Source organism: Nelusetta ayraudi, unplaced genomic scaffold, assembly GCF_046127955.1.
Source record: "Nelusetta ayraudi isolate G7.1 ecotype Tasmania unplaced genomic scaffold, CSIRO-AGI_Nayr_v1 ptg000075l, whole genome shotgun sequence".
NCBI classification, from domain to species: Eukaryota; Metazoa; Chordata; class Actinopteri; order Tetraodontiformes; family Monacanthidae; genus Nelusetta; species Nelusetta ayraudi.
In genome coordinates, this window is record NW_027466125.1 from 2,401,635 (window position 1) to 2,422,500 (window position 20,866).

General features: G+C 49.7%; 2 protein-coding genes across 2 annotated transcripts in view; both read right to left on the reverse strand.

Moving 5' to 3' along the window:
• tenm1 (teneurin transmembrane protein 1) overlaps positions 1 to 20,866 on the reverse strand; it is a 196,597-nt gene that overhangs the window by 168,030 nt on the left and 7,701 nt on the right. Inside the window, exons 2-3 of the mRNA XM_076043360.1 lie at positions 12,343 to 12,688; positions 7,813 to 8,172 (exon numbers count right to left, since the gene is read on the reverse strand). Of these exons, the coding sequence (XP_075899475.1) occupies positions 7,813 to 8,172; positions 12,343 to 12,562 (580 nt within the window). The 5' untranslated portion in view covers positions 12,563 to 12,688. The remainder of the gene's footprint in view (positions 1 to 7,812; positions 8,173 to 12,342; positions 12,689 to 20,866) is intronic.
• The window catches only part of asb12a (ankyrin repeat and SOCS box-containing 12a), a 321,968-nt gene that overhangs the window by 145,125 nt on the left and 155,977 nt on the right, over positions 1 to 20,866 (reverse strand). The gene's annotated exons all lie outside the window — the stretch shown is intronic.

Sequence of the window (20,866 nt, forward strand, 5' to 3'; positions counted from 1 at the left end):
GCTGATGTTCTGATTTGATGATGACTGTTGCCATGGCAGCCAAATGAGGATGGAGTAGGAGGGGCGAAAAGCAGGAAAGGAAAAAAAAAAAAGAAAAAAGCGAAACTGAAGAGAAACCGAACAGAAAATTATCTCTCTCACACATCGCTGCATCTTTCTCTCTCTCCATCTCCTCTGCCCACACGCGCACACACACGCACTGACATGCACGGCACCCCCCCCCCCCACACACACACCTCCCTCACCCCCCTCCGAATCTACCAGTAACACAGTCCAGTAGGTCCTCCGTTGGATCAGTGAGCTGTAAAGGTCCATCATTAGGACTACAGGGTGGGGGTCCGACATCCTGACAGCTTGTCAAGAAAAAGGAAGCCTGCATGGCTAACTATGCAACAACACCGATCCATTAAAGGGGGCGAGGCGGGAGAGGAAGGAAACCACATAGATGAACAAACACTTCTGCTGCTGCTGCTGCTGCTGCTGCTGGTTGGAAGCAGCTGGCGGATCCGCGGCAGCTCCTCCTCGGAAACGACTGATAGGCCGTTCAATAAAAGCGTTTCTGGGCTCTCCGGCCGAGGCCCTTTATAGGGGGGGGGTTTACTCTGGCTAAGCGCGGCGCCAAGGTTAAGTTGATCATCTCTCACTCCTGGCAAAATAGCCAGGGGACGCGCGCGCGTACCACTAGATCAACTCCGCAACTTAAAGACCCCTAAACGTTACAGCTCCGATGATCGATATGGCACTGAGCAATGTTCTTTACGAGCTAATAGACAAATCCATTCCCGTGCTGAGCCCCCCCCCCCACTACTACTACTACGCTCCACCCCCCCACCCCCCCAACCCCGGGGGGCTTTGTGAGGGAGGAAGTTAGGGAGGGAGAGCCGGCTGTTTGCCTGATGTTGCCACTTAAGGGCCTCTCTGCCTTTGCACATACAAACACGCACACACACACACACATGACACAACACGCCTGGAGAGGGGGGGGCGCTTGTGCGCCGCCGTCCATATGCGCGGTTCTAACGGCGCATCTGCGGATGTCTCCGAAGGCCTCGCCGTCGCTCCTCAACCATCAAGCTACGCATCGGAGCTGCAGAGGCGGCTGAATGAAAGGGGGGGGGGGGATTTCTGTCTTTTGACATCAGACGGCGAGGAAAACACGGAAAAGCCATTTCATCTGACGCTCTTGAATACAGGAGCTCACAACGGAGAGCACTCCTAATTCCCTCCCTGTCTAATTAAGTGCCCCGCCGTTGCCTAATATGTGTCAGAGTTGCATCAGAAAGTGAAGAAATCCCGTAAAAACCCTGCCGTGGAGTAGTAATACCTGTTGCTATTTCACAGGGTTCCGTCAGTTCAAATGCACGACGGCTCCGAAACGCGGCGGCAGCCGGTGGTAACACAAATCATTGCAACCCCCACCCCAAAAAAATAGATTAAATGAAACCGTAAAAAAAAAAAAAAAAAAAAAAAAACCCAGCTGAAAGTCTCCTTTGCCTCCTGAACTAACTTGATGTCTTCACTTGTCAGCAGAAGCTGTGTGGCCTCGGTGCACTCTGTGTTCCTCTGCGCGCCGACCGTGCTCATTAAACAGTAATGTTAGTGGGGATTTTTTATTTTTTTTCCCCCCACTTTGCGCTGCCATTCTTTTGTTTCACAGGCGCTCGGCGACCTTCTGCAACGCTTACTTGATCTCAGCTTGGCCAAACTTGACCGCAAAAAACTTTGGCACATCATTATAAAAAAGAATGATTAATAAAGAAAAGGAAGAAAAGTAAAGGGCCCTCGTTTAGAAAGGACATGAGTAGCAGCCGTGTGACACTGAAGTCCCCAAGGTCCTAAAGTAACCTCATTTGCAGCACACTGGTAACATTCATGTCTCTCCTTTACTTCTTCTGTAAAAGGAAGCAGGAAAACAATCTAAGAGACCTCATTTTAAAGATTTACTGGCAGCAATCTTTTCTTTTTTTTGGTGGGGAAAGGGGCACTGTGCCTCATTTAGCGTTTAATCTTTCAAAGTTTAACTTTCCGATTCAGATTCAAGGCACAAAATATTTGTTTTGCTCGTCTCCCTTCACTAACTGCGCGAGCACATCATAAAAGCTCGACGCCGGGCAGTGTCTCTCTCTGTTGCCCTCTTTTTCTTGCAATTATCAAACATTTTGAGCTGCGGCTAGAGTGCAGCGTAGCCCTTTTTTTTTAATTTATTTTTTTTAGACGTGACTGTCAAAAGAATGTGAAAATTCTATCACACTGTAGCCGCTAATGATCAGATACGACGTGCCGAGCCAAGAGCGTGGCAGCAAGAAGATATAATTATTTATCCAAAGCTGTCGGCCATGTCTTCAAACCACTTGTCAGATGAGCTCCAGACAGAAAATGTTTCTTGACTCAAAAAAGACACGGTTAAAAAAAGTTTACAAAGAAAACAACAACAAAAAAAGAAATTAAAAATGCTACAAGCTTTTAGATTTGAGAGGCAGCAGCTTGGAAAATAGTTTTGCCGTCTAGTTTGGACGGTTGCGCACTTTTTACTTGTGAACAATGCAATTAAAACACAGAAGAGGAAATGTTTGGGAAGAACCAGCGTGCTCAAATTGAATTCAAGAGGGGCAGGCTGTCAAGTGTAAATAAATTCATGGCCAATGACAACTAGCAAGCAGAGAGGGAGAGGGGCCTGTGTATCTCTTCAGCTCATCTCTCTGCCTCTCTGTATTCTGTCTCTTTTCATCTCTTTTATTTTTGGACAACATGTTGCTTTGACATATTACCTCGTCACATCTAATTAGAGCTAATGAAAGTCTCCGCACAAGAACTGCAGAGCTCAACTGCTCTTGGTATTTCTCAGCCGTTTCCTCCAATTCCCCTGCAGCTTTTCACCGTCATTTGTTTGCGTCTGTGCCTGCAGTGCGCCACCTTCTGTAATTTCACTTATGTGGTCCAACATATCCTGAAGTTGGAAGTTAAATCCATACAGAGCGAACTCCCCCGCCCCTGATCTCCCATCCCCTGCTTTATAGGGTAGCTTGATTGGTAGCTTAGGGGACTGACTGATTGAAGCAATTTGAAAATCCATCTTCTTCCAACCATTATCTGCCTGTGTATGGTGGGAAATGGAACACTCAAACCTTTTTTCCGGTGTGTTAATTCAGCCGCCGACGTTTCCAGTGGTAAAGAGGGAGAAGTCAGGTCTTCAAGACGCGATGATGGACGTCCTGCGGCCAATCGGAATCAAGCGCATATTGGGGGCCATCATAATTACGAGATATTTGCGCTCTAGCGGCGAATATTATCAGCCGTAATGAGTGACAGAGGCTTTCAGCGGACCACTGTTTGCCTAGGAAACCTTTCTGCTCAAGCTGCAAATTATTAAAAGTGGAGTGATATCAGGCGGGGAGGTGCAGGGAGGTGCGGGGAGGTGCGGGGAGTGGGTGGCGGTGGACTGCGCTCTGCGCCGTCGTGTCAATCCCAGCCAGTGAAAAGGACAAATGATAAGAGTAAATCTGCAAATGACCAAACTAATGAAAAGTGGTCAATTAATTAGCATCTCATTGTGAGCCAGTGTTGTAACACAGATAATAAAGCTAATGTAGCATTATTTTTTTTCAGTTTTTTTTTTCACTCTGCAGCGGCTCAGAGGGCTGACAAAAAATCTATGTGATCTCTCCCCCTCCCAGCCCTCCTCCTCCTCCTCCTCCTCCTCCTCCTCCTCCCATTCTGACTGCGCATATTCTGGAGAACAATAATGTGGTTCAATCAATGTCGCCGTACACAAACAATTTACCGCCATTAAGTGGAATCACAACAAAGTAACGCGCGGAGCGCGACTGTGCACCAGATGGTAGCAATTTTAAAGCCGAGATCAGGGCAGGAGGAGAACAAATCCGATAGGAAGAGACAACTTTGTAGCCAGAGACACTCACAGAGCTCACAGAGGTAGACAGCTGATAGATGGCGTTCACAGCATATTCGCTGGGGTAGATGTGGGCTTCGACAGTGAAATCGCCAGGAATATTTTGTGTGCGTTTGTGAATTTCTGACCAATCCGCTGCATCTTTCTCATACATCTGTAGCTGTTTGCTGAGGAAACTCCATAATTGAAGACCAGTGGGGACGTTACACCGGCATGGTATCGCGCTACAGTTGTTTTGTTATTGTACGACGAAGGAGGTTACCAGGAAGTTAACGCGCTGAAAAAGACACCTATCGCCCCCTGGTGTGGGGGGAAGTGGACGCGTCCCCGTCAATAATTCGATTTTCTCCGCTGCATGTATACGGGGACAAGGAGAGGAGTCCGATCAGACGAGAAAACCAAACTATGAGTTTAAATGTAAATGCAGTCATTGTTTAAGTCACAGGAGTCACCAACCTTTTTGGCACTGAGAGCTGCTTCATATGAAGGGCTACCAGTTTGCTAGACTTTCCTGAAATAACAAACTCTCTGAGTTACATATTATTGTTAATGATACTCATCTATGTGAAGACACTTATCAAGTTAATGAGTTCTCAACAATTATCAACAATGACTTAACAAGGTTGGATAAAACAGAATTGTAGACAAACAGGCCTGCGGGCTGCTCGTGTGGTCCTTGGGGGATACCTGGTGCCCACGGGCACCACTTTGGTGACCCCTGGTTTAAGAATATGCACACAAAGGTGTGTGTGTGTGTGTGTGTGTGTGTGTGTGTGTGTGTGTGTGTGTGTGCGCAAGGGATGGAAACAGTCATTCAACTGTCGATCGATAAAAATAATTTAACCGATTAAATTAAAGCGATTGCCATTAATTTAACATCATTCAGATTTTGATTTTTTTTTTCTTTCATTAATTTAGTTTATTTTAGAGACAAAGAGGTTAAATTAAGAAAGTATGTGATGCCTGATGAAGGTGTTCTGACCGAAACGTTGCAATAAAAACCAAAGACAGAGAGTCGAGCAGTGTGCGGGAGCTTTTTTCGATTTAAATTAAGAAAGTAGCAATAAGCATATTCTGTTGAAGGTTATGAGTTTCAAAAGAAAGAAAAATAAGTCCAAGTGAAGCCATCACAAAGCCAGACTTGGAAAAAGTGGGTGTGTGCCTGCGTTTGTGCTGGATTCCTTGAGTGTTTTGTTTTTTTAAACGTAATACATACTTAATACTTAATACTTAGTACATCTACAGGTAGATCGCACTGCTGCGGCGAGGAGCGCCAGTAAAAATGAGGAAATCCGCCGAGTCAGACGTCCGCTCGCCATTCCACCAAGTCTTTCAGGGCTGCAACAGACAGTCAACTCCAGCTGAACCGCAGCGTGCCTTTCCGCCGCCAGTGAACACTTTGGGTGCAGAGCTGTTCAATTTGAAGCGTTAATGTTGTTTGTTTTCTTTCCCCCCACCACCTCTCTCAGGTGCTTACCAGCAGGTCTGACTGCTGCTGCTGCTGCTGCAGGAGCATGCTTAAAGCCCTCCTCGGGCGAAGTGTCACAGTTGGACATGTGCACCCCCTCCCAGCCACCGCGGCTTGCCACAGTGCAGACTCAGTAACAGGTGAGAGGAGAACAGACGTCTGTACAAACAACAGCTCTGGCACCAGACGGAACCTCTTTGGCCTTTTACTCTTTCTTAATCTACACGCTCCTTCAGTCTTCTCTCACACCTTGAACACACGCACACACACACACACACACACACACACCGACGCACACGTGCGCGGCGGCCAAATTGACTTGTCAGCTTCAATCAAACGAGGGGGGAACAAAAGAATTCCGCCCAGTTTGAAGCCGCCATCATTAATGGCTTGGCGAGGAGGCGAGACTCTAAAGACAAAGAGGGTGCAAGGTCGGGCCGACTTAACATGCACTTTCATTTTGGCAGCAGAGGGCGTTAGTTTTTTTTTTTTTCTCTTGTTTTTTTGTTTTTCAAGCCTCGCTCCTCCAACATCTTTTCTCCGAGTGGCTCCGAACTTTCATTATCACCGGGAACGGGGGAGGCGAATGAGACTTTGTTGTGCTGATGGAGAGAAATGTGACATCCATAATGCATTTCCTATTAGGGGGATGCCACGCATGGACACACCTGGCCACGTGTCAGAAGGAGACGGACAGCGGAAGGAAGGGAATAAATTGTCTGTCGGTGAGGGAAGAGGTGGCGGTGTGTGTGTGTGTGTGTGTGTGTGTGTGTGTGTGTGTGTGGGGGGGGGGGGGTTGCCAAGTAAATTAAACCAAAGTACAGAGTGGCGGTCGGGAGGAAGAGAGAGAAAAAAACACCCCAGACAGACAAAGAGAGCGGGGCGACGCTCGAGCGGAAGGCAGAGTGCGTTCTCAGGGAAGAACGTGTCAAGGTTTGGAGAGCCGGGGGCCCACGTGGCGCGCGGCTCTTCGTGTGACATGTGAAAATCCACGCATAAAACCGGCTTTCCTGCCGCATTGTGGCCGCGAATCCTAAAAACGCTTTGAACATTTTAAATCCTCTCCCCTCGCTGCCGTGACTTCATCCGTCCCCGCTTCCCAGCTGCCTCTGTTTCCTGCCGCTTTTCCTACCCCGGCCCTGGATAAAGACCCCGGTCCCTCGTGTCACGTGGCCGCGGCTTCGGTCCGCGCGCGCATGCATCCGCCATAAATTGATTAGCGACCGCCGCTCTTCCATCTTCGGACTGACTCCGCTTCTTTGCAGCCCGGCTGTAATTAAACGCAAACCCCAAAACATAAACAGCCCCTCAACCTTCCCCGGAAGGATTTCCTTCCTTTCTTCCTTCCTCGCTGCCTCCGCTTCAGCCATATATTATTCAGTCACTCAAAAGGCGAAAAATCTCCTTCACCTATTTTACCCTCAGCCATTCACCCCCCCTTTCTTCACAATCTAATTATACCATTACATTAACATTTCCGCTCCCTCATTAGAATTTTTCCCATCTTGCTGCCTCACGTTTTTCCGCCTCTACTATTCTCTTTGTTTCCCCTTTTGTTTTTTTCCACCCTTCCTCGAATGTTCCACCTCTTCTTCCAGCACGCGCACAGCACGGCGCCCTTGGGGACGGGTTGGTTGAGCTCGCCGCCTTTGAATGCACGCACTTTCTAACTAACTTTGTATCGGCAGGGATGGGAGCCAAGCCCACCGGTGCAGGACAGATAGCTGGCGCCCTCCCAAACCCTCCTTCTGTAGTCGGGGCCTGTGTCTCCACCTCTGAAGCCTCGCAAACTCCAACTCACTGGCAGGCTTGCGGTTCTCCCACCGAGGTGCTTGTCAGCTACCCTCAGGCAGCCAGTCAGGTGCCGACGGAGACGTCCACCCCTCCAACAACTCCTTCTTTTCTCGAGGCTTTAAAGTGAAATCTGCCGCGGCTCCTGATGGATATTCAATCCCCTTCCCGCCGTAGAGGTTCATCGCCGGACTTTCCCCGGGCTCCATCCTCACTCAGCCCCAGGTTCACCTCCAATATGAGCCCACTTCAGAGACCAAATAACCAATAGCACATTCTCTCTATTTAGTCACATCAAAGGGGCTTTTTCAAAGAGAGAGGAACTTAAGCATTAGCATTAGTTCAAAAACTCCCCTTTCAATCAACACATTGCCCAGGGCTTTAACTCTGGAAAGGCGTTAGAAGTTTATGTGTTGTTTTTTTGTTTGGCTGCTACGCCGCCTCTGCCAGTTCCTTCCTTTTAATCACGAGGCTTTGTGTAATATGAAATAAAGTCGGTCAACAAAGCAAACGCGGGCGCCTTGAATTTCACCGCCGCACGCTGCCGTGATGAAAAGTTCACGCCGGCAGTTGTGCGCAGTTGCACCCCTGAACCCCACCGCGGCCTCGGCACGCACTGACAGAATCGGTTGGTAACACTCACCGTTGTCGGGCTCCGACTTCCTGTCGTGCTCCGTGTCGGTGAGCGAGAGGGCGGAGTTGGCGCGGCTGGTGAGGCACGAGCTCTGCTCCGACTTGAGGCCGCGCATCCACATGTGCTGCAGGCCGTGGTTGGGCGAGGGGTCCACCTCGGGCTCCGTGTCCACGTCGGAGCTCACGCCCAGGGAGTAGCCGCGGCCGTGCATGTGAGCAGCCGAGCCGGCGCACAGCGCTTCGTCCTCCTCGTCCTCCTGACGCTGCTGCTGCTGCTGCTGTTGCTGCTGCTGCTGCTGCTGCTGCTGCTGCTGTTGGTGGATGTGGTACTCAGGGCTCCTCACCTGCCCTCCTTTGCAGAAGTCTAAATCTGCAACAGAGCGAGAGAAATGCAGACTCTCAAGCGGCAAAGTCTGAAATTCTGGCATTTTATGTTCTTTGTTCTTTGTTTTTTTTTTTCCTTCTGCATAAGCAACTCAGCTGACCAGGTGTTTGCTGGAGACGTTCCCAAGGCAAATAGTAAATGCCTCCAAAAATTTTGTCAGGAGACTGGCTGTTATTTAAACAAGCATTTATTAGATTTGGCAGCTGAAGTACATCAAAATGCCACCACTGATTCTTTTTTTTTTTTTTCTTAACCATTCGCGGTGCAACTATCTGCTTTTCCAGGCTGCACGGCGTGTGCTATCAACTGGAGATGTATTGAACTGCTGCTCAAACAGAGCGCTGATCTCATCTATATTCTCCTTGGTGGGGTGAAGAGATCAGATAAAGATCAAACCTTATTAATATTGACTCAGACTGAGGAGAAAATTGAGCCCCATATGCTTTCAGGTATTAGAACGCCCTCCAACGCGGCATCAACCCGTTATCTGAGAACATCAGATATACTGTGTTAGTCCTCTGGTTACACTTCAATTCAATTCGATTCAATTGTGCTCCACTTCTTTCTTTTTTTTTGTCTGCCGGGGCAGTTGAGTAAATTTTCTTCCTCACCGCCAGAATTTTCTGTTTGGAACGTACAGGTGGAAGTGATGGAACTAACAGAATTAATTGAAATCTATACAGATAGCACTGCAGCTGGGAAACCCGACACTCCCACACTGGAAAGACTTCCTCTGCCCACTTAGTCCAGGTAATATGTGTGTTAGGTCAGGTCTCCCGAGCACCAATCACAGCGTTTCTCTGGCCAACGCCTTAGCCAGCAACGGGGTCCTGCTGCGCCCCCTTTGATGGGGTCGAGACCAAATGAGTATCGCACACTGTTCTTACGGAATTAAACCTGGGCGGTGTTTGTCGGTCAATGCCACACTCCACCTGTTTAGCTCAAATTGGCAGCGAGGGGTCAACGCGGAGAGAAAATAGGTCATTTCACCATAGCAACAAAACACGGCCGGGCCGCACACTTGACAAGCTGACCAGCCCCTGTTCCCCGGAACACAGCAAGGAGGTCATTTGTGGAGGAAAGGATGTGTTTTTTTTTCTTGACTTGAATAATGGTGAATTTCCTGCTCTGGGCGTCTGATTTGTTTTAGAAAAGGGAAAAGACATTTTGAACATCTATTCCAATTTCAGTCAACGCTCTTCATTCGTAAGAAGAAAAGAAAACACAGAATTCAAAAGAATTCAAAATTACTGCAAAAATTATCAGTGTTGCGTATTACGAGAAAACACTAGCAGACAAACACAGAATGACCACTCAAGAATATTAGGTCTGTTCAGGATCACAGCAGATCTAGGCTCAGGTATGATTAAAAGAAATAAAAAAATAACATTGATGAAAGGAATAAAACTCTGCTTTCAGCTTCAGTAGGATTACAATAATACTCTCTAAACTGTGCCGTTTTTCTCGGCACTCACTACATTATATAAAAAGAGGAAAAGACTGAAATATATATAAATATAAAAAACGAGACTTTGACCTGTTTTTGTTTTTTTTTTCATTACGTATTCATAGAGGGAAGCTCAACGGCCAAGACACTCATTCATAGGACGTTATACACTGTAATCTGGTTCGATGTGGGGAAAAAAATAATCATGCGTTTTATGAATGATTCACAAGGTATTTTTATGCGGCATTTGACATAATGCAGCAAAAACACGTGCTTTATTATTACACACTTGATCGGTTATTTCAAACGTGTGAAAGTTAAGACAGTTTATCTGCTTTATGTCCCAGCGAGTGAGTGTGTGTGTGCTACGACATCAGCCCTTTGTGAAACCTAAATTCTACCTCTCCTCGGGGTTCATGACAACACAATTAATTGTGCAAGGTTACTCCAGGGGTCCAGGATGACATATATACATCCATCCATCTATTTTCCTCCTATTGCTTCCCCTGCACTCAGGGTCGCGGGGGGTTCCGGAGTCCATCCCATTTATCTCGGGGTGAAGGCGGGGTTAAACGCCGGATAAGTCGGCAGGCTTTTTGCGGGGGTCACGCGGAGATAAACAACCACTCGCGTTTGCACTCACACCTACGGATAATTTAGAGTTGCCAGCGAGCCTAATCCCAATGTCTTTGGGCCGTGGGAGGAAGACAGAGAACCTGAGGGAGAACACAAACTCCACACAGCAAGGACAGGAATCAAACCTGCAAATCTTGGGCAAATTGAAATGCAATAAGGCAACAGTGCAGCCCGCTGCTGCACCACTGCAGCTTGTAACTATAAAACTGAAATTTGGTATGACATAGTCAAGAACACAAAGTCTGCTAGCCTGTACCTGCACACTCTAGATGCAGGACAAATAGGCTCAAACGCTCTTGGGTCCCTGCAGCAATTGGCTCCTTAAACCTTCAGGCCCGAGGTCGCTGGCTGCTTGCATTGCAGATTCTGTTGCAATTGTATTGGTTCGACTGTTCTTCTTTTATTTATTTGTCTGTTGTTGTTGTCTGGTCTGTTTTTGTCTAGTTCTCTGCTGACTTTTAACCAATTGCCCTTCTGGGATAATAAAGCTCCCTGAAGTTGAACTAGGAAACAAACCTTCAATCTTCTTGCTATAAGGCAACCGTGCCCACTGCTGCACCACTGCATTGTGATGTCTAAAACTCTGAATATGGGTATAGTATGGCAAAGAAAACAAGGGCCGAAGGGCTTAAAACTTCACCAGCTACTCTGAAAACTAATCCATACACTGATTGATGCCCCGTGGTGTAAACCAGACCAACGGCATCAATTAGTATGAAAAAAATAATAATAATATTTTTTTTTCAAAACTTGCATTCGAGAGGTGTAAGAGGTGACAGAGGCTGAGACGCACAGGGCTGGCAATTAAGGTCGAAAAACAAACCCAAGCAAAAAAAAGAAAAGGGGGAGGAGAGGGAGGGGAGTGAGGGGAGGAGAGGAGAGGGCAAGAAGTGGTGCTTTTTAAAAAGTGGAAGAAAATACAAGGACCATGGGAGGGGAATTAGAGGAGAAACAAATTGGGGAATTTTCTCAGGAAAAAGGTGTAATCCATTAATAACGTCACTGGGGGCGACGTGGCCCCTCCTTTAGCAGTCGGTTGACTATATATAACTGCCACGCGGCCCCAAAAGGTGAACAGATGTGCCTAGCAGAAGCGGCTGCCACTGACATTTCAAGAAGGCTGCGGTGGGACGTCGTAGGCACCTTACCATATGACACTGACGGCAGGCAGGCAGGCAAGGCAGACTGTGGGGTTTTTCTTCTTTTTTTTATTGAGGCGCCAAAAAGCCTGCAGAATCAGACTTTCCTTTTCTTTCCTTTTCTTTGCAATGACTCCCATCGCTGGGATGTAGCACAAAGCAAGGTGGGGCATTCAAGCAGCCGACGTCCCAGTGGCCTCGCCTCGCCCTGATTGCTGCAAGTTTTGAATAGATGATGCTGCCGGTTTGCCGCGTTTGGCCGCGGCCCGTCGGGAGTCTGGCGGGAGGTCGGGGTGACGGAGAGACAGTGCATTGATCAGTATGGACCCCGTGCAGCGCCGCGCTCCTGACGAGGCGCAGCTTCTCTCTTAACACCACACATGACCTGCGAGGAGGCCATCCATCACAGCCGGCCACCGCTGCTGGCCCCATTCCCCCCCACACCTGTCACCGGCAGGAAAGAATTTCCTCGCTGTGTGTGTGTGTGTGTGTGTGTGTGTGTGTGTGTGTGTGTGTGTGTGTGTGTGTGTCGGCCGTATGTCTGCAGGCCCGGCTTGTGTGCGTGTGTGTGTAATGAAGGGTGCTTTTCCACCCCAGGTGAGGCCAGAGAGGTTTGGGGTTGACCTAGTTTAGCTGTGGGAGAGAAATATCACCTCTGTGGAGAGGAGGTAATTGGCTGCCTCCGACTGTCCTTCTGGTTCATTGTGTAACTGTAATGGCTAATTCACATAGGTCCTTTTAAAAGGCCTCAGCGTGTGCAGGTGTGTGTGTCCGCCGCGTGTGTGTTGCATGCATGCAAGTGTCTGTTCGGGGGCAGATGTTATCTGTTAAATACTGTGTACTTGCACCCGAGGATGCTGCTCCTGCTCCTGCTCCTGCTCCCCCTCTCCCTCCCCCTCCCCCGACAACAACCAGACGACAACACCGCCGTACCTGTCTGCGGTTGGCTGTAGTTGCTCTGCCGCTCTCGGTGGGAGCCCAGCGTGAGGCGGAGCTCGTGCGTGTAGTCGGGGAGGGTCTCGCGCGACGTGTAGGAGCGGTGGTGGGCGGCGCGGCCGTCCTCGCTCTCGTCGGACGAGCTGGTGTAGGACATCTCCATCTCGTGGCGCCCCTTGGACAGCGGCTGGTAGGGCTTGCTGTCCATCTCCTCCATGGCTGGCGGAGTGGTGGTGGGGTGGAGAGGGGTTCGGGGGGCGAGGGGATGGGGGGGTGGCTCTGCTCGGACCCGCTTCAGTCGCTCAGCAAAAGCACAGCACGGCCACGGTGCGGAGCACAGAGTCTGGGAGGAGAGGTAGCAAACGGGGAGGGAAAGAGAGGGAAGAGGGATGAGTCAGCGGAGGAAGAGGGAAGGGGAAAAAAATAGAAATAGAAATGCGTTACTGCGCAGCAGCCCGACAATATTGCAACATCTGCTCGTTCCAATTACGGCCGACGTTCATAAGCAGCCCCCTTTTTTTGGCCGTCTTTCATCGTTCACACCAAAGGTCAGTAAATCAATACGCTCTGAAGGGACGGCGGCGGCGGCCATCATGTCTGCTTGCGTTTGAAGAGAAATTGGCCAAAATGAATCTCTCTCCCTCTCGCTCTCTCACTGCCTCCCCTCATGTCCCGGCGCATGTGGTTTCTGTTTTTTGCAGTCGCTGCGAGGTTTTATCTCCCTCTCGCAGGCCGCCGTTGACAAGTCGTGGATAAATCAACAAATTTGGAGGCGAGCGCACGCGCGCACGCACGTTCGCGGGCCCTCATTAAACATTCACCAGATTCCAGAGTAATTATGAAACAGCGGCAGATACCAGTCGTCTCCGTGTCCGTGCCCTTCCACACGGAGCAATAATAAATCAGCCCGTTCGGCCCGGGGATCCTCTCTCTCTCTCCCCCTCTCCCTCTCCCGCTCCCCCCCCCCCCTCCCTCTCTCTCCAGCAGCGCCACCACATCAAAATCTACTTCTGATAACGTCCCCAGCAACAATGTGCTCAGTCGCCGGCCGCCGTCGCTAATGATTGATCGGGATGACGATTGGAGCGCGCCGAAAAGACGTGATTAGGAAATACTTCATTCATATTAGGTCCCCTCTCGGCCGGCCGCGGCCCGGCACCCCGAGGCCTTTCCAGCCTATTTCCTGCAGATATAAAGCTTCTAAATGGAGCCTGAGAGGGTCATTGCTCATAGAGACAAAGTGCTATGGTATTGACCTCTTCGGGGAGTCCTGTAGTCCATATATCAAAGCCATTAGAGCGTGGCCTGCTCAATACCTCAGAGATCTGCGGCGGCGGCGGGGTGATCACCGGCCGACCGGCCTGATACAGGTTTACAGCTGACCTTTCTGCCGCGGCGGGCGACGCTTTTATTCCACCTGAAAGGACGCCTGCCTCTGGCCTCGCGCTCACCTTAGGCAAGGGCTTGACAAGTTTGTATTGTGACACGCAGCGAAAAAAAACCCACACACGCAACACTACCAAAAAAAAACGACATCACGGCCGCCCTGACAGCTAAATTAATAACTCTGTAATAAATAAATAAATCCGGCTAAATTCTCTTGCGCAGTCCTCCCACACACACACACACACACACACACACACACACACACACACACCGTGTCCCCTGCAGGAGTCATCATTGCGTGTGAAAAAGCTGCTCGTCCCTCCACCCGAATTTAAAACACACGGCGTCTTTGCACCTAATTATCTCAGCCCTGTGCGGCAAGGCTGTGCAACTTGCTCGCGCATGCACGCACGCAATCACGCACGCACGCACGCACGCACGCACGCAAAAACACACGTGCGCGGCTCCCCGCAATCATGACACCTTTCATTTTGACTGGCAGGAGTTATTGCCGGGAATCAAAGCCCGCTATTATCTCAGCTGCCCTGTCAGACAGGGATTGACTGGTGTCACCTTCTCTCTGGAGCGGCAGGCGGCGAGAGTATACATTACCCCGCCGGCCGCGAGCTCGCTGCCGTCTGTCTGTCTGCCTGCCTGCAGAGGCTCTCGGTCCCGTTTCATGTCTGTCACACGCTTTGCGCACGGCGGAATGAGAGCAAACCCGGCAAGGAGCTCCGTCTTGGGGCGTTTTGTTATTTGTGCGTGTGTGAAACGCACACCGCTCCTCCTGTTGGAGCACCACTAGCACCCGTCACTCCACCGCGCAACTTCACCTCTCCCGGCCCGTCCTCGGCCTCATCCGCCCTCTTCCTTCTTTCCCCCTCAACTTCACCTCTACCGGCCCGTCCTCAGCCTCATCCGCCATCTTCCTTCTTTCCCCCTCAACTTCACCTCTCCCGGCCCGTCCTCGGCCTCATCCGCCCTCTTCCTTCTTTCCCCCTCTTTTTGCGTGCTTTTCCGCCGTGCACCTCGTCCTCAGAGGCCCCCACGTTTAGAGCAGTAAGCCTGCTAGCGGGGGTTGTTCTCCGCTAATTCTAGCCCACAGTGGGGTGCCCATTAGGGGGGGTTTGATTCTTGGTTTTGATGTCGGAACCTGGAGGTTGTTTCCTTGAGCCGAGCACACTTCAAACGAGACACGGCGGCCGCGTTCTGTCGGACAAGTCGGCCAGCGGCACCTGGGCGCAGAACAGCGGCCCGGGTTTTGACATCGAGCGATGATTGGCGGCGACTCATGGAGAGGAGGGCAGCCGAGACGTCCTGCTCACAGGAACACGCATGTACCCACGCGCGCACGCGCGCAAGTCGGGCCATCCAGGGAAGATCTGTGGATGTCGGAATAATTAGCGGCACGCGTGAGTCAATTTTTAATGGGGCGGATCTTCAAACCCTTCGCCATACAAGATGGGTATCATCACCTCGCTCATCATTTTTTGATGCACATGTCGAGCAGAGGCGGGCGGGCGAGGGGGGGGGGAGACTGGTGCACACGCAGCGATCCCTCCGCAGAAGCAACTAAGTGCTTAACTGATTGCATCACCACACCGCCAGTGGCTTACAACCCAGTCTTTCTTATCTCCGTGTAAGACCCTCCGTATGTAAAATTGATGACATTAATGATGTACAAGGCCCCCACCTGCCGTGTTAGCGGTGCGGTACTGTATGTACTCTCGGCAGAGCGCTGCCTTCGTCGGTGCCTTTACGGCAAAATCACATCGATTGTACAATTTCATGTTTGAACTCCAGAGATTGTGTGCGGTCTGAATGTATTTATATGTCACGGAGTGATTCCGCTAATAGCACAGTGGTGATGTACAAGTCATCACAGTCTAATGAACTCTCTGCACGGTCTGAAATGACTCTAAGTGACAACGCTGGGCGAAACACATGCCTTGCATTTCAGCTATTTCCCTCCTTGCTCTCCCACTGGCTCTTTTCTTTCCGTCGGATATCGCTCCCGCATTTGCACAAAAGTTACAATAGTATGGTAAAATGGGAGTTATAATCCGTGGCTACACTGTTGCAATAGAGTCTAATGGGACTTCCCATCCACTTGATCCCCCTCCTATCCATCCATTCGCTCAAACAGCGCAGCCACGGACCAGCAGCCGTCCGGACAAATCTGCTAAAAAAAAAAAAAGAAGTGAAGGAGGCTCGCAAACACAGCTGCTTTTAAACAGGATTTGCTCTTTGGAAAAAAAGGGGGGGGGGGGGCCTTTCAGACGTCTGACAAAGCAACAATAATGCGACAAGCATTGCAGCGGAGATCGCCGTGCGCAAAGGCAGGGACCATGAGGACGAGTCAAAACCGATTTAGGCTTCCCGATCTCAAATAAATGTAGCGAAATCACAGCAAACGGGAAGCGGGTGCATGCAAAATGGGGGAAAGAGGGGAAAAAAAGACAGAGGGAGGATTGAGGCCAGGCAGCTGCAGAGAAATTGAGTTTCGCACTGGTAAATAAACAGGCGGGACGGGGAGAACGGGGGAGAGGGGAGGAGAGCGCCATCCGATGGCGTTATTGTCTCAAATTACTGATACCGTGTAGTTCCGGGATTGCGAATGCATTTCCGCCGTGCCGAGGTTGCCTTATTTTCATAACAGCCCCCAAAGTCCCCGAGTGAGTGGCGAGCCACGATGTTTGTTGGCTCACGCACACCTCCAGGATCCAAGGTTGTTTGCGCAGAGTCGAGCTAATCCCGCTCACTTGCATGCCACGGAGATGAAGACGAGCTGCGTACACATACGTATGTACATATATGTATAATACCTATATATATGTATGTATATACAAACACACACACATGCACACTCTCTGACACGTCAAGGCGTGAAACTTGAACCCGCGGCTGACGGTCCCGCTGCTGGTTGCAGGTTTTCATTTTGTCCTCCATTATGACGGCTTAATCATCAGAAGGAATCAAGGCGCAGTCTGTTGCTGCAAACACGGATCCAGGCTACAGGTCCTGTGGGAGTAAACAGTGAGCTGTGAGAAAGGGATGCCTGGAGTGAGTAAGAGAGAGAAAGAGAGAGAGTGTGTGTGTGTGTGTGTGTGTGGGGTGGGGGTGGGGGGGTGTGGTGCGTTTAAAAATATGTGGTGTAGGGAAGGAGGTGTGTGGGGGTGGGGGGCGGGGGGGGGGGGCAGCTTCAAAATCTATCTGCTTCTATTCGTTAGCGCCAGTGTGGTTCCTCAGGCGTATGACAGGGACACCTCAGAAGCGAAGCCCTGGAAAACCCAGAGGACCATGTTATACTTCAACTACCACCACCACCACCACCGCCGCCACCATCCCCCGAAAAAAACACACACACACACACACACAACAAAACAGCCCGCCGCCCGCTGGGAGTCCCGGGCTCCTGCCGAAAAGAGCGACGGAGGGATGGATGCAGATGAGTACAAAGGGAGTGAAGAAAATGAGGGATGGAAAAAAGAGAGAGGAGGGTGGGGAGTTGCTGACGAATAGATAGACCGCCAGATGAGACACGGAGAGTGATAGAGGGTTTTAATTAGTGGATGAGGGGCTGGTCGTCTGTGGGCGGCGGCGGCAGCGGCAGCAGCGGCAGCAGCGGCGGCAGCAGCGGCGGCAGCAGCGGCAGCGGCAGCAGCAGCACTCTCCTCACGTAGTCGTGCTTTCATAGCTGACCGAGCCTGAAATCTCCTGCCGCTAATGCCGAGTTTACCGGCAGAACACACACACACACACACACACACACACACACACACACACACACACACACACACACACACACACACACACACAAGCAAGAGACCTTGCCATACATACACAGAGGCATGCATGATGCACGCGTGACACAGAGGTATAACACACTGACAATCAAAGAGATGCACATTCGGTGGCCCCCTGCATGCGCCCACACACACACACACACACACACACACACACACACACACACACACACACACACACACACAAACACACACACACTTGGAAGTGAGAGACAACACACTCCAACCAAACGCGCGACGGCACAGAATCAAGGCGTGCGCCCCCCCCCACCCCCTCCCAAAACATCGGCGCGTCGCCTCCCTTTGTGCCGGGGCATTGTCTTTACCTCGCAGCCCCCCCGGCTGCAACCACCGCCGCTCCTCTCCTGCCAAGGTTAACGCCGCCGCGCACAAATCAAGTCGTACAGGTGAACGTTTTTATTCTCCCCCACGTCAGCTGCCAAGCCCACCCGAGCCCCGCAGGAACTTCTTAAAACGCCGCCGCATCCCAGTCCAGGTAGGACGCTGGTAAAAGGTTGACGGGGATCGAAAACTTTCAAAACCAAAATTTTTTTTCCCCGCTATAACTTGACTGTATTTTGAAGATTTTGTTTCCTTTAGATCTTGACTGAGGTGTATTTTTTTCCTCCTCCCTGTGCTGAGAATACCAATTTTCTACCCCGCCCTCATCCTGCTCCTCGTCTCTGATCAAAAGCAGTTTGCTGACTCCACATAAGACAGGGGAACAAAACAGCAAAGGCAAGGCAAAGTGAAAAAAAAAAAACACACAATATGGAATGACCAAACCCCCGTCCGCACGATCATTTAGATGCAGAACTTCGCGGCGACTTGCAAGAGACCCGGTGTGACTTTAAACTACGGATAAACTGCACGTATATGCAGGCGCCACCTCAAAAACCCCTTCATCAATATTCCTGACAGGGCAATGCCTTATTCAACACATTTGATATTCCCGGACTCACACGAGATAAATCCATGCCACTGTCCTCCGAGCAGGACTAAAAGGCTGTTCACACTAACTCGCTCGGCAAATAAAGCTTTACATCAAGACTGACAAGCCCCTAAGCTCTCTGCATCAGCCACCGCTTGGGTAAAAAGCCTCTTTCAATAATGCATTTGACCGCTAAAACCTCCCCGACACCCAAAGTAAGGCAAAGTGGCGGCATTGCGTATGCAGAATTAATTCGCAAATCAATGGCATTGATTCCAGAAATTGGATTTGCCGATTAGCGATGCCGACGGTATTTCCTGGCGCGTCTCCTTTATGAAGTTGTTGATTACACTGAAATGAGTGACTAAAAGAGCGTGCATAAGCCGTGCACAGGAGGAGCCCGAAAAAAATCCACCGGGATCTTTTCAGCAGCATTGCCGATTGATTCCTGAATGCAAAGTGGGCTTATCCTCGCATCTACAAAATGTGACGCTCTTCATATACCCTGCGAGTACAGGGTTTCCCTTGAGGGCCTCTGGGAGGGCGCGAAAATGTTCTTGTGTTGACTGGTGGGGCCACAATGGGTAATAAAATTTGACAAATGGGCTGGACCAGGAGCAGATGGATGGAGTCTTTTGGTGACCCGCCTCATAGGAGAAAAATCTATATCATGGGATGTGTAGAAAACATGTGCTTTAATGTCTAATGAAAATGAACAAAATCATTCCAACAAAATATTTGTCTTTGAAGCCCCACGGTATTAAGCTCTTTATTTACAATACCCTTAAAAAATACAAGTACTTCATGGCTTACTTACGTTTAATATAATTTCTTCAGGTTTGGCGCGCCGGATTAAAAAGCTTAACGGGCCGCAGTTTGCCCACGCCTGTTCGAGCCTGTTCAGCACCTTCACTCCAGGCAAAGTAGTGAGTCTCTTCTCAAAGGCACGGGAACAAACGCTGCTACATCTGCAGCTCTTTTGTAACCCGGCGAGAGACAGAGTTGTAGCGCTTTCTCCATACGTGTGCTCGGGAGCATTGTGCTATACAACCTGCAACCTCAAGGTTAGCCTCGCGGCTTAGTTAACCGTGCACACAGGCGAAGAATAATGCCATCCATTCTTGCACAAAGACACAAGTTGTTGCATATGTAAGTCAATGATGGCGCAGCTTGAAGAGCAGCACGATGAAATGTCAGAGGGTCGCATCAAGGCTTTTTCGCGCACCGTCCCAAAGATTGAGCCTGTCTGTATCTTGTACTTTCCATTGCAAAAAGGCATATTTTTTTTAAATTCGGTCTGCTCGGCATCACGCTCACTCCTCAGCAATTTGCATTTCTCATTTTGGTGCTTGTCAGATGAATCATCGTGTTGTCTGAGCATGAAGAGGGAACAAAATTTGAATTTTACGAACAATTCCTGCCGAGGCACATCGGGTCGGGTTGACACGTTGCACATGCTGCATGTCATAAAATAGTAGATTTTTTTTCTCTCTCTCAGAGCCGTTACATCTGGAGACAATAGGCATTAGGGCTGCTTTACTTAAAAACTGGCAGTGCACTGCTGTCGTGATTTTCTTGGAGCAGAATTTAGGCACATTATTGCTCAAAAGACTTCTTCGTGTATTTTGGCTTGGAATTTGCGCTGGCAATCAGGCCGGAATATTTCTCTCTGCAAAATTGTTGTCTCTCCTCACACCCCAAGTGCTTTTAAGCGCGGCTGCGCGCACTTGATATGCCTTCCAAAATTTTCTTTTCAAGTTTAACCTTAAGTAGAGAACGACTTCCTGACTCGACCCCAAAAGCACTGAACTTGATTGTGCGCTCTACTGTATTGTGCGCGGGGAGGGCATCTGCGAGCACCGTTTTGGTGCTATTCATCTTTTCAATGAGTTAATAATTCATGATCGTCCCGAAAGTAGAGCTATGAATATTACTGATGATACACATGGGGCTATTTGCCAGTCAGCAGGAAACAGATGAACCCGTTTAGGGGAAAGATGCACGGCATGCATCACTGTATTTTATGCTGCCAGCTAAATCACTTCACGTATGCAACAAAGTTGCGGCGACAACTTCTACTATTGTGATATTAATGGTGGTCAAAAAGGGCAAAGGAGGGGAAAATGTCATAAGTTGCAGGCATTTTCAATGTGGGCTGAAACAGCAGATGTGCGGTCACACCACCTCCAGTGTTTCAGCACCTATTACAGGAACTGTGGGAGTGTAATTACTGCTTGTCATAGTGTTGATGACTGTTGATGTGAAACACAAATATAAATATATATATCCTTCAATCCATTCTCTATTCCCCTTTCTCCTGCACTCAGGGTCGCAGGGTTTTCTCTGAGCCTCTATTTATACATATAGGCATCAAGGCATATTAATACAGATAGTGACG